At 51.0% G+C, this 12,454-nt stretch overlaps 1 protein-coding gene across 2 annotated transcripts; it reads right to left on the bottom strand.

Annotated features, from left to right (window-relative positions):
• Positions 1–2,000: 2,000 nt before the first annotated feature.
• On the bottom strand, positions 2,001–9,670 carry NRSN2 (neurensin 2). Of its 2 annotated transcripts, XM_037993989.2 has the most exons (4): positions 9,625–9,670; positions 7,395–7,509; positions 6,926–7,142; positions 2,001–3,671 (listed from the first exon to the last, which is right to left on the bottom strand). In XM_037993989.2, the coding sequence occupies exons 3-4, from the start codon at positions 7,112–7,114 to the stop codon at positions 3,246–3,248; spliced, it is 615 nt and encodes a 204-aa protein (XP_037849917.1). In that variant the 5' UTR covers positions 7,115–7,142; positions 7,395–7,509; positions 9,625–9,670; the 3' UTR covers positions 2,001–3,245. The 2 variants fall into 2 exon arrangements, with proteins under 2 accessions (XP_037849917.1, XP_008018015.2); XM_008019824.3 differs by lacking the exon at positions 7,395–7,509 and having other exon boundaries at positions 9,625–9,664.
• Positions 9,671–12,454: the final 2,784 nt, after the last annotated feature.

Below are 12,454 nucleotides of genomic sequence, written 5' to 3'. Positions count from 1 at the left end.
GGGGTCTAAACCTCAGAAGCCAGGAGACCAGGGGGAAGCTGGTGCAATGATCCAGATGGGAGGCGATGGTGGCTCAGACCATAGAGTCAGCCATGGGGATGTCGAAATGTAGTTGGGTAGAAGATATATTTCCAAGGTTGAGTTGACAGCACTTGCTGATGGAATGGATTCAGGGTGTGAGGAAAGAGAGGAGGTTTTGGCTGGAGCAGCCAGCAGGATGGGGCTGCTACTCTCTAAGATGTGGGCAGCATAGTAGAGGCAGATTTGGTTGGGGAGGGGTAATAAAGAGAACAGTTTGAGATAGTTGAGTTTAAATTCAACATACAGGTGAATGCAGATGGAAACGCAAGCCTGGAGTTTAGGAAAAACTAGGTTTGAGAATAATAGCCGCCACCTCAGAGGTTGTTGTCTTGGTTAAATGAATTCCTGAATTCTGTAAGACGCTAAGAACAAGGCCCAGCCTCTGGTGAGTGCCAGAAGGGGTTAATTACTCTTCCAGGCCTGGAAAATATCTCATGTTTGGCCTTAGCCCCCTCTCCCACACCCTGGCCCTCACATTCCTTTCAGAACTAGGGGAAGTGAGTTCTCAAGGTGGCTGAGAAATCTTCCCACCCAAAGACAGGAGCTCCGCACTCAGGCAATAGGCCAATCAGGCTAAGCATTTTTTTTTTTTTTTTGAGACGGAGTTTCACTCTGTCACCCAGGCTGGAGTGCAATGGTGTGATCTCGACTCACTGCAACCTCTGCCACCCGGGTTCAAGCGATTCTCCTGCCTCAGTCACCCGAGTAGCTGGGATTACAGTCGTGCACCACCATGTCCAACTAATTGTAACTACTAAAAAGTAGTTACAGGGTTTTACCATTTTGGCCAGTCTGGTCTTGAACTCCTGACCTCAGATGATCCACCCACCTCAGCCTCCTAAAGTGCTGGGATTACAGGCGTGAGCCACCTCGCCTGGCCCAGCCACCACTCCCCGCCCTTGGCTGAGCGTTTAAATCCACTGCAGGACTTGGGTGGAGCTGGAGGCCATGATCCTAAGTGAAGTAACTCAGGAACGGAAATCCAGATACAGTAGGTTCTCACTTATATAAGTGGAAGCTAAGCTGTGAGGATGCATAGGCATATGGAGTGATATAACGAACTTTGGGGACTGAGTCCGGGGAGGTTGGGAGGGGATGAGGGATAAAAGACTGCCTATTGGGTACAGTGTACACTGCTCCGGTGATGGGTGCACTAAAATCTCAGAATCACTATGGAATTCATTAATGTAACCAAAACCCACTTGGGCCCCAAAGGTTACTGAAATAAAAAGAATTAAAAATAAAAATAAAAAGTAAATCCACCATGGGGAAGCCTTAGGCAAAGGACTTACCTCTCTGATCATCAGTTACCACATCTGTAAAATGACGACAATAAGGCCGGGTACCGTGGCTCACCCTATAATCCCAGCACTTTGGGAGGCTGAGGCAGGCGGATCATTTGAGGTCAGGAGTTCAAGACCAGCCTGGCCAACATGGTGAAACCCCGTCTCCACTAAAAATACAAAAATTAGCCAGGCGTGGTGGCGAGTGCCTGTAATCCCAGCTACTTGGGAGGCTGAAGCAGGAGAATCACTTGAACCCGGGAGGTGGAGGTTGCAGTGAGCGGAGATCACTCCGCTGCATTCCAGCCTGGGCGACGGAGCGAGACATCTCAAAAAAAAAAAAAAAAAAAAAAAAAGGCCGGGCGCGGTGGCTCACACCTGTGATCCCAGCACTTTGGGAGACCGAGGTAGGTGGATCACGAGGTCAGGAGATTGAGACCATCCTGGCTAACAAAGTGAAAACCCGTCTCTACTAAAAAAAAAAAAAAAAAAAAAAAAAAGAAGACCAGTTCTTTTCTCAACAGGTTATTATGAGGAGCAAATGAGAAATAATGGGTCGTGCCCAGCACACAGGAGGTGCTCCTAAGAGTCGGTCTTTCTCCTCCCCACACCCCAGTGGCCAGGGAGAAAGGAAACAAAGTCAGTATCCATCCCAGCTGTTTATTGAAAGGGAAGGTGGGATGGAAGGGGTGCAGGATGAGGAGGGGGCGTGAGGCACAAAGACAGTAGGGCGTGCCCTGGTGGGGGCGGCCTGAGGATCCCCCAGGAGGCCTTCAGGCTGGTGGAGACTGAAGGTAAATTGGGGAGGGGAGTGGGCGAGAGCCTTGAGTACTACTCTCCAGCCCTATCGGAGCTCCCTCTAGTGGTACAGAAGAGAGATGACGCCTCCGGCTGGCGAGGGAGGAGCTGGTGCTTCTGAGAGGGCACATTTATTATCAGGGTCACGGTCAAGGCTTGTGGGCTTGGTTTCTAGGTAGGTGGACTTTGAGGGACAAAGACAACCCACGATTCCTGCCCCCTTAAATGCTCTTAGAGACCATTTAAATCCATATCCAAAGAATATCCAGAGCCACCTGGGACCATCAGGCCTCTGGCTAGTCTTTCTGGGCCAAACCTGTCCTCCACCCTGAGGACACTCAGGGAACCAGGAAGGTGTGGGGCTGGCTCTGCCCCACCTGTAGCACAAGAGCTGGCCCAGGAGGAGGCTGAAGATGTGTTTCTAGTTCCTGCATGCTGCTTTGTTGTGTGACCTTGGACACTGTCACCTCCAGCTTCCTTCACCCACCTCACCTATCAACTGGGGCTAGTAATTGCCTATGGTGGGTGGGCTGGGGGGCTCTGATGCCAAAATGCAGGTAGAAGACACACTGTGAGAGGCATACATCTTCATACATCCTGCAGGGAAAGTCCAAGTGAGCATCTGGGACTCATTCGAGCTGAATGACCTCCACCCCTTCATCTGTGTCTATGGAGGGCAGTGCGTGTCCTCAGCCTGGCAAGAAGAGGAATCAGATCCAAAGCCCTCATGGCAGAGAGGCAGGAGCTGACGGTTTGAAAGGGCAGGGGGCTTGCCCAAGGTCATGCAGAGGAAGGAGTGGGGACGGGTTGAAGGAGATGTTTTCTGCCCCTGAGGGCCTTGGGAAGAGGGTGTGGGTAGGAAGTTTTGGGAAGACTTGAGGAAGGTTGGCATCTTGGAAGAGCTGGGGCCCCAATCTTGGGGAGGGAGCACTGGGATTTGAGCGCCAGACTTGACCTAGATTTGAGCTCTAAAAGGACCCTGCTAAAAGGGAGAAGCCGGGGAAACACTGAGAAGGGGTTGTGGTGAGAAGGGGGAAGGATCCAGGACCCACATCTGGCTCCTCCTTAGACCATGTGGGCAGCTCAGGAGTCCCTCTTGGGCTGGATAGTCTGCACAGAAGATTGCCCAAAGGGGCTGGCGGGTGGCGAAAACCATGGCTGGCCACTGGCATTGCGGAAGATGGGGGACAGCTGCTGCTCTGGCTCATCCCCGAAGACCTCCACGTGGCTGTCGGCTTCGGGGTCCAAGGGCTCTGCCTTGGTGTCCTGGCTCAGCCAGCCTGTCATGGCCCAGAAGAGGCAGACGGCGAGCAGAACTCCAGCCGCCACACAGAGTGCTGTGCCTGCCAGGCGACAGGTGCCCAGGGCCTGGTTGTAGTCGGCTGCCCGCTGATCCAACACCAGGAACTCCCCCTCACCGATGCCCTCCAGCTTGGGGGGCACTGCATAGCCGGTGGTCAGAGCCGCCACACCCAGCAGCAGAAGCAGGGTCCCCGAGGACAGGCTGATCTGGGGAGAAGCAGACAGACCAGGAAGCAGTCAGGGTCAGCCAGGGGCCCCTGACCAAGGGATCTTCTTGGATCCTCACCAGACTTAAGGGTAACCACTCTATCCATCCTTAGGAGATTGGAATCACAGAGCACACTTGCTGGGGCCTAACTGAGAGGAGGCATGAACTATCATGTTCTATTTGGAATCTTGAGGCCTCTTAATTTCCTGCCCAGCTCCCACCTAGCAGTGGGTTTCTCCAGCCGACCCTGCACTTCCCTCCAGCCCAATTCATCTCCTTGTCCTTTCTACCTTCCCTGTCTCTACTGGGTTAACTTCTATGCACCATTAGATCTCATCTCAAACCTCACCTCCTCAGGGAGGAGATCCCTGGACTGAGTTGGGTCCCTTGCTTTACTCTGGGCAAACTCTGTGCCTATTCATTCTTCAATACACTTACCATTGTGCACACTTGGACATGTATTTTGGTTGTTATGTAAGTGATGTCTGCCTCTCCCGCAGTACTGAGAGCCCCATGAGAGCAGAGACTGTGCCTGTTTTGGCTCACTAGGAGTCTTCTGTGCCTAGCACGTGCTGGTACAGAGCAAAGACTGAATAAATGTTTGCTGAATGACTAAATAAACCACAGCTAAAAGAGTTCCTCAAGGACAGGGACCTCGTGTCTTAAATTCTGTGTTCCCAAGAGCCTAGCACAGTGCCTGGCACTAAGAAGATGCTTAAAAATTTTAAATACACACTAACCTTTCCTTGGAAGTCTTCCTTGATCATTTCCTCTCCTGGTGTTCTCTACAGACCTGACCTGAAGTTATGTAAGTTGGTCTCTCTGCACAGGTTGGCACCTTACCTCCTCACTAGAGTGAAGTCCTTTGAAAGCAGGAGGCACCCTCTGCCTCAGTCTCCCGAGAGTATTTAGCAAAGAGCTATGCCCATAGCACGGACTCAGCTCATTGCCACCACTGCACCTTGACCCATTGGTGCACCCTGGCCAACTAGTCTCCTTGGCTGTTACAGACATCAATTCTTCACATTTTTTTGCTGCCCTGGCAAGATACTCCAGTCTACCACTGGGAAACCACAGTAAGATTTAAGTGAGATGAATCTCACTTCCTACCAGTCAGCATAGTCCATCTCTTAACCATAGTAATTAGTTCAAGGCTGGCAAGTGACCCAATAAGAGCCAATGCAATGCTTGTCAGGACTTCTGGAAATGAAAAGCATTGTTTCTTATAAATGACGTTTTAAATTTCTGGCTATCCTGAATCTTTTACCTCTCCATATAAACTATAGAGTCAGTTTGTTGATGTCCACAAAATATCTTGCTGGAGTTTTGATTGGCATTGCATTGAATCAAAGATCAGGTTGGGAAGAACTAACATCTTGACAATATTGACTATTCCAATCCACGGACATGAACTATTTCTCCATTTATTTAGTTATTTGATATCTTTTGAGTTTTGTAGTTCTTTTCATATTGCAGATATTTTGTTAGATTTACACCTAAGTATTTCTCTCTTTTTTGGTGCTAAGGTAAATGGTAATATGTTTTTAATATCTTGCTATTTTGTTTTCTCTCTTCCTTTTTTCTCTCTTTTCTTTCTTTCTTTTTTTTTTTCTTAACAGAGTCTCACACTGTTGCCCAGGCTGGAGTGCAGTGGCACAATCATGGCTCACTGCAGCCTCTACCTCCTGGGCGTAAGCGATCCTCCTGGCTCAGCCTCTTGAGTAGTTGGCATCACAGGCCCGCGCCACTACATCCAGCTAATTTTTTATTTTTAGTAGAGATGAAGTCTCACTATGTTGCCCAGGCGATCTTGAATTCCTGGGCTAAAGCAATCCTCCTGCCCCAGCCTCTCAAAGTGCTGGGATTATAGGTGTGAGCTAGTACTTCTGGCCATTTTTCTTTTTCTTTTTTGAGACAGAATTTCACTCTTGTTGCACAGGCTGGAGTGCAATGGCACAATCTCTGCTCACTGCAACCACTGTCTCCCGGGTTCTAGTGATTCTTCTGCCTCAGCCTCCAGAGTAGCTGGGATTACAGGCGCCCATCACCACACCCAGCTAATTTTTGTATTTCTAGTAGAGATGAGGTTTCACCATGTTGGCTAGGCTGGTCTCAAACTCCTGACCTCAGGTAATCCACCCACCTTGGCCTCCCAAAGTGATGGGATTATAGGCTATTTTCTTTTCTGAAGGAAATACCATAGGACATGCTGACTTCCCTTAGATGGTGTGGAGTGAAGATCTGAGGGTCCACACAGTAGTGGCCATTTGGGGAACATGGGAGAGTCTGAGGCTAACAGGCTACCAGGGTGGGGGCACCATGAGGAGGCTGAAGACTAAGAAAACTTGCAAAGTCTGTGGTATAAAGGGTTGAACTACTGGATCAAACTTTGCCTGAAAGTATGCAACCTTGGGTCTCTTCTAAAAAATGAGCAACGTTTTCCCTTCTTTTTTTTTTTTTTTTTTTTTTTTTTTTTTTGAGACAGAGTCTTGCTCTGTCACCCAGCTGGAGTGCAATGGTGTGATCTTGGCTCACTGCAACCTCTGCCTCCTGGGTTCAAGTGATTCTCCTGCCTCAGCTTCCAAAGTAACTGGGATTACAGGAGCCTGCCACCACACCCAGCTCATTTTTTTTTTCTTTTTTTTTTTTTTAGAGGGAGTTTTGCTCTTTCGCCCAGGCTGGAGTGCAATGGCTAGATCTCAGCTCACTGCAACTTCTGCCTTCCGGTTTCAAGAGATTCTCCTGCCTCAGCCTCCCAAGTAGCTGGGATTACAGGCACCCGCCACCACGCCAGGCTAATTTTTGTATTTTTAGTAGAGATGGGGTTTCACCAGGTTGGCCAGGCTGGTCTCGAACTCGTGACCTTGAGATCCACCAGCCTCAGCTTCCCAAAGTGCTAGGATTACAGGCGTGAGCTACTGCACCCAGCCCATTTTTGTATTTTTAGTAGAGACAGGGTTTTGCTATGTTGACAGGGCTGCTGTTGAACTCTAGACCTCAGGTGATCTGCCTACCTCAGCCTCCCAAAGTACTGAGATTACAGGCATGAGCCACTGCACCTGTAATTATTTACATACCATAAATATGTAAATAATTTGCATGTAAATACAAATACAGTGAAGGTTCCCTTCATTATTTAAACCCAAGACTCCTAACTACTACGCTATCTCTTCTTTTTTCTTTGGGCCTCAAATTCAGACTCATTTCCTCCATCAAGGCAGAGGAATCACAGGAGTTGCTCATCTGGCCTTACCTTCCAACACAGTGAGGGCCAGGGCCGGTGGGAGCACAGGACCAGAGGTCCCTCAGGGTCATCGCTGAGAGCAGTGCCTGCACAGTCCTCATAGAAGAGGTGCAGGTAGGAGCGGACCCCATACCACTTGCCATCCTCCACGTTGGGGCCGCGGCTGCAGCTGCAGGAACGATTGCAACTCGGCATCATGGATCCTTGTGGAGCAGGTAAGGTGCAGCTGACGGAGGGAGGGATTAGTGGGAGCTGCTCATGGTGACCTTCATAAGCCCCCCAAATCTTTATGCCCCACCCGCTTCTCCTCCCACTTGAGACACCCTACACTCATAGCACAGTCTGGCCTTTTGGAATCCCAGCCTGTCCTTCCCGAAGCACAACGCAAATGAGCCAATGCACTGAAGGGCTTAGCCCAGTGCCTGGCAACTGGAGGTGTCAATAAATGTACATGTTTACCCTGGAGGCCACCCAGTACCTGGGACTGTGGGCTCTGGAGCCTAACCACTTGGACTGGAGTCGTGGACACACTGCTTCCTGGATGTGTGACCTTAGACAAGTGCTTCCACCTTTCTGAGTCTCAGTTTCCTCATCTGTAAAACAGACCTAATAATCATACTTGTTTCATACAGTTAATTGTGTCTGATGCTGAGAAATGGTAGCTGTTGTGATTAGTACTGTGCTTTTTTTGTTATTACTTCCATCTTGAACTTTTTAGGCTCCACCTCTGGAGTGAGAGCGCCTCATCCTCCACTCTCCTTCAGACCCCCTTCTGGGGGGTAGTTGTCATGGCTGACACTTGGGCTGGAGTTCCCAAGCTTCAAGGCTATAAAATGTCCTCCCCAGGACTGCCCCCGAAAGCCTCCAGATTCCAATGAATTTTGACTCCATAGGAAGTGAAAGTCAGGGGCCCTCAGGATTAGAGGCTCTTAGGCTTAAGGGCTGTTAGATTTCCAGAGAAATCTATCAAATAACCCCCTCCCCTCTTTTTTTCACAAAAGTAGACACAGATCTTGGGAATGGAAGGTACTTGTGTATCCATATACAGGTTTGGCCCAAACCAAAGCCAGGAGGTGCTGGGGGAGGACTGGACTTCTACCCCAGTCTCCATGATGGCCCTCAGCCTTAATTAGCAGCATCCTACAAAATGAAACAATGTGCTTGTTCCAAAGGGTAAGATAAAGGTCCTGACAGTCCCTCTCACTTCCAATCAGATGTGGTCCTCAAATCCCTGCATAGAGAAACTCACCGACACAGCACGGAGAAACACACAGACACATGCTCACAAAGCACACAGAGACATACCCAGATAGGTACGACATACACACACACACACACACACACACAGACACACACACACACCCCACACACGGTTGGAGGTTCTGCTTGGAATCACATGGCACACAAGATTGCTGTCAAGAAAGCCTGTCCATAAATAGTGGCTTTACACCCTCCTCACTTACAATTCAGGGAAAAGAAGAGCGGGGAAGAAAAGGAGGAAAAACAACAGCCATGACAGAGAAAGGGAAAAGGCAGACACTAAAAGCGACAGACCCTCGGAGGAGGAGGGCGAGAGGTCTGGAGAGGAGGGCTCACCGGAGGAGGTGGGCGGGGCGGGCTGTGAGGAGGGGTGCGGCCAGCGCTGATCCCGCCCCGGCGAGGCGCTGGGGAGGTCCGGGTGGGGAAAATAAATGGGGCCCGGGGGACGGTAGGAGCCTCAGTGCGGAGACCATTATTAAAGACCGCAGGTGAGGAGGTGTGGAGGGGGCTTCGGGACTGTTGGCCTGGGTCGACTCTTCCCCTCCAATTCACCGCTTCCCCTACTCCAAATAGATGTAATCACTCAGTCCTGCTAGTACTGGAGAAGGAAGGTGACCTTGACGGTGCCTCCCCCTCGGCCTGGCCCCTCCCCCTCGCGTTTTAGGGTTGCAGGGAGTAGGTCTAGCTGGCGGGGGGCGGGGCGCAGGTAACCGGGACGAGGGTTGCCATGGGAACAGCTAGGGAGGTGTCCCTAGCCGGGAGCCAGGAGGAGCTTGGTGGGAAGGGAGCGGGAAGAGGAGGGGGCTGCGTTGTCCGACATGGGGAGACTGCGGCGGAGGGAGGAGGCGAGGGGTGGGAGGCATAGGCAAAGGTGACAGGAGCCAGGGGCCGAAGATGGATGGAATCTGTTGCCTCTGCACGGCCTCATTCAGTTCTCCTTCCCAGACCCTCAGACTTGCCCACTACAGCGTCCAGCGCTGACCAGGTGGGGGAGAAAGCGCTCTCCCGAAGGGGGAGGAGTGAGGGGTATTGGTTGGGGAAATCAGGCCATTTCCCCCCTTCCCTTCTCCACCTGCACCCGCACCACTCTTTCTGACAGGACCATCGATCCCCTGGTCCACACTAACTGCGTCCTTTTCCCTAGAGAGAAACTGAGGCAGAGACGGGTAGGAATGGGTTTTTGGTTTGAAGTGTTGGCGGGGGTGGGGGGTGTCCTTTGAAGTCTCTGCCCAGCCTATCAACCCTGAGGTGTCGAGGGGCGATGGAGCTGGTGCTATCTCTGCCCCCTGCTACTTCCCTGGGACCCCCACCTCCCAAACCCGAGGCTCAGGCGCAGCGGTCCTGTCCCAGGCGGGACACAGCCTGGGCTGAGGATGCAGGCAGAGCGCGGGGATTCTCCAGGGGATGGGGCTGGGGTCTGGCCGCGCGTGGAGCAGGGCTAAGCTCACCTCTCTGCCTGCAGTCTCCGCCGAGCAAGCGGGAGCCGGAGCGGGAGCCTAGCCAAAGCGGGTTCGGTTCGCGCCTGCGCCGCAGTTCGGGGCGGGGGTGACATGGGGGCGGGGGAGGGGGGCGCCGGCCCGTCTCAGGGACTGGTTCTGCGGATAGCGGCCCGCTGCAGCTCCCCCAGCTCCTGTCCCCTTCCAGAGTTCCCTTCTCGCTCTGACACCCCAGGTCCCTCACAGAGACCCCTCGGACTCCCTGGGTCCCAACCCCTCATGCAGTCCCTCAAACTCCTTACCGAAGCTCCCATCACTCCCGCAGTTCCCCACCCCTCTCATGGAAGACCCATCCCCTCACTGAGCCTTCATCTCCTCGCTGTACCGTCAGTCGCTTCTCTAGGTCTCCATCCCCCTTATGGAGCCCCCACCCCAGTATATAAACCGGCATCTCCTCGCTGAGCCCCGCCCTCTTCACAGGTTCCCATCTCTATCTGGGCTCCTACCGGGAAGTCCCCTCCCACTTGCCTTGGGAGCCCCTAATCTCTCTAAAGTCCTCACTTCTCACTCAGTCCCCATTCTCTTTTCGTCCTCTTTTCCTGTTTGAGTCCCTACCCCTCCCTGGTACAGGATCAGCCCTTGTACCTTGAGAAGGGAGTTTGGGTGGAGGACTAGGGGCTAGCCCCAGTTCTGCCCTGGGCAATGTGTGCCCACTGCCCATTTCCCTGGAGAGCCAGACTGTGCCAGTCAGTTGCATCTACTTCACGCCCTGTCATGAGCTGTCAGCCTTGGTTTTGTCCCACATTTGCTGTGTGATCTTGGCAAAGTCATTGTGCCCCTCCAACCATCATCAGGCACCCTTGCACAAACATGCTTTCCTGTCTTGAGCATCCATTCTGTTTCTCCTTGTGCTAGGGGCTGGGGACACACAGATGAATGAGCTCTGCAAGATAGGGCCACATGTTCCTTTTTAGCTTTTCTTTTTCGTTAAAAAAATTTTTTTTTAATCTGTTGCCCAGGCTGGAGTGCAGTGGCATGATCACAGCTCACTGCAGCCTTGATATCCCAAGGCTCAGGTGATCCTCCCACCTCAGTCACCTGAGGAGTTGGGACTACAGGTTTGCACCACCACGCCCAGCTAATTTTTTGTATTTTTAGTAGAGACAGGGTTTCACCATGATGCCCAGGCTGGTCTTGAACTCCTGAGCTCAAGTGATCCACCTGCCTCACCCTCCCGAAGTGCTGGGATTATAAGCATGAGAAACCGCGTCTGGCCAAGGCCACATATTTCTTGTTCACGTTGTATCTGTGAGCCTCCCATAGTGCTTGGCACTGAGTAGGCAGCCCAGTAAATATTTACTGAACACAGTCTAATAATAGTAGCAAACATATTATGCTCATTATGTGCAAAGTGTTTAAGCGCTTTGTATGTTCTGTTTAATACTTATTCATTTAAGTGTGTGTGTGTGTGTGTGTGTGTGTGTGTGGTGGGAGGAACTCTTGCGGCTCAAAACTAAAGGCCCCAAATGGTGACACGAGATGGCATTGGAGAGGCAGGCAGAAGTGAGACCTCGTGGGGCCTCATAAGCCAAGGTAAGGAGTTTGAGCTTCAACCCAAGGGTAGTGGGGAGCCATGGAAGGGTTATAAAGAGGGGTGGGATGTGATCTGACTTTCATTCTGAAAAGACATCTGGCTGCTGTCAGGAGAACAGTATGTTGAGCACAAGAGTGATAGCAAGAGATCAGTGAAGAGATCAGAGATGACAGCATCTTGGCCTGGTGCAGAGAAATGAAGATATTCAAGAGATGTTAGACTGTAAAATGAACTACAGGAATAGCAACAGATTGGAGACAACCTGTGGTGGTTTTAAAATACAGCTACAAATTCTTTAGCATTCCTCTATAGAGAGGTGGGATCCTTGTACCCTCTCTGAATCTTGGGTGAGCTGATGACTGCTTCAACCAATGGAGTATGGTGGAAGTAATGCTCTGACTTCCAAGACCAGGACATAAAACTAAGCACAACTTCTGCTAGAACTCTAGCTTTTGGAGCCCTGAGGCACCATGCCTACCTAGGGCTCCATGTCTACCTAGAGGCTGCCATGCTGTGAGGATGCCAAGACCATCAGGAGAGGCCACATGAAGGCACCACAGTCCCAGCTAAGCTTAGTATTGAGTCATCCCAGTTCAAGCATAAGAGAAGTGAGTGAAGAAGAACCAGAAGAGGCAGGGCATGGTGGCTCACACCTATAATTCCAGCATTTTGGCAGGCCGAGGCGGGTGGATCACCTGAGTTCAGGAGTTCGAGACCAGCCTGGCCAACATGGTGAAACCTCATCTCTACTAAAAATACAAAAATAGCCAGGCATGGTGGCATGCACCTGTCATCCCAGCTACTAGGGAGGGTGAGGCAGGAGAATCTCTTGAACCCGGGAGGCAGAGATTGCAGTGAGCTGACATCGTGCCATTGCACTCCAGCCTGGGCAACAAGAGCAAAACTCCATCTAAAAAAAGAAGAAGAAGAACCAGATGATTCCAGTGGCCAGTCATTGAATCAGCTTCAGCCTTCAAATCTTCCTAGCTGAAGCCTCAAACATTGCAGAGTAGAAACAAGCTGGCCCCATTGTGCCCTGCCTGAATTCCTGACACACAGAACTCACAAGGATAATCAAGTGGTTGTTGTGTTATATCACTAGGTTTGGGGGTTTTGTTCTGTGTTAACGGATAACTGGAACACAACTTAAATAGCCATCAATGGAAGACAAGTTATATACATTATATCTCTGTGGAATACTATGCAGTCATTAAAAGAAGAAATTAGTGCTATCGTTATTTATATTAA

Source organism: Chlorocebus sabaeus, chromosome 2 (assembly GCF_047675955.1).
Source record: "Chlorocebus sabaeus isolate Y175 chromosome 2, mChlSab1.0.hap1, whole genome shotgun sequence".
Classification (NCBI taxonomy): domain Eukaryota; kingdom Metazoa; phylum Chordata; class Mammalia; order Primates; family Cercopithecidae; genus Chlorocebus; species Chlorocebus sabaeus.
This window is presented reverse-complemented; position numbering and strand designations above follow the sequence as displayed.

Coding starts and splice junctions, on each gene's coding strand:
- NRSN2 (XM_037993989.2), bottom strand. CDS start 7,114: ATGATGCCGAGTTGCAATCGTTCCTGCAGCTGCAGCCGCGGCCCCAAC. Junction 3,672..6,925: donor GGCCCTCACTGTGTTGGAAG/GTAAGGCCAGAT, acceptor GCTTCTCCCCAG/ATCAGCCTGTCCTCGGGGAC.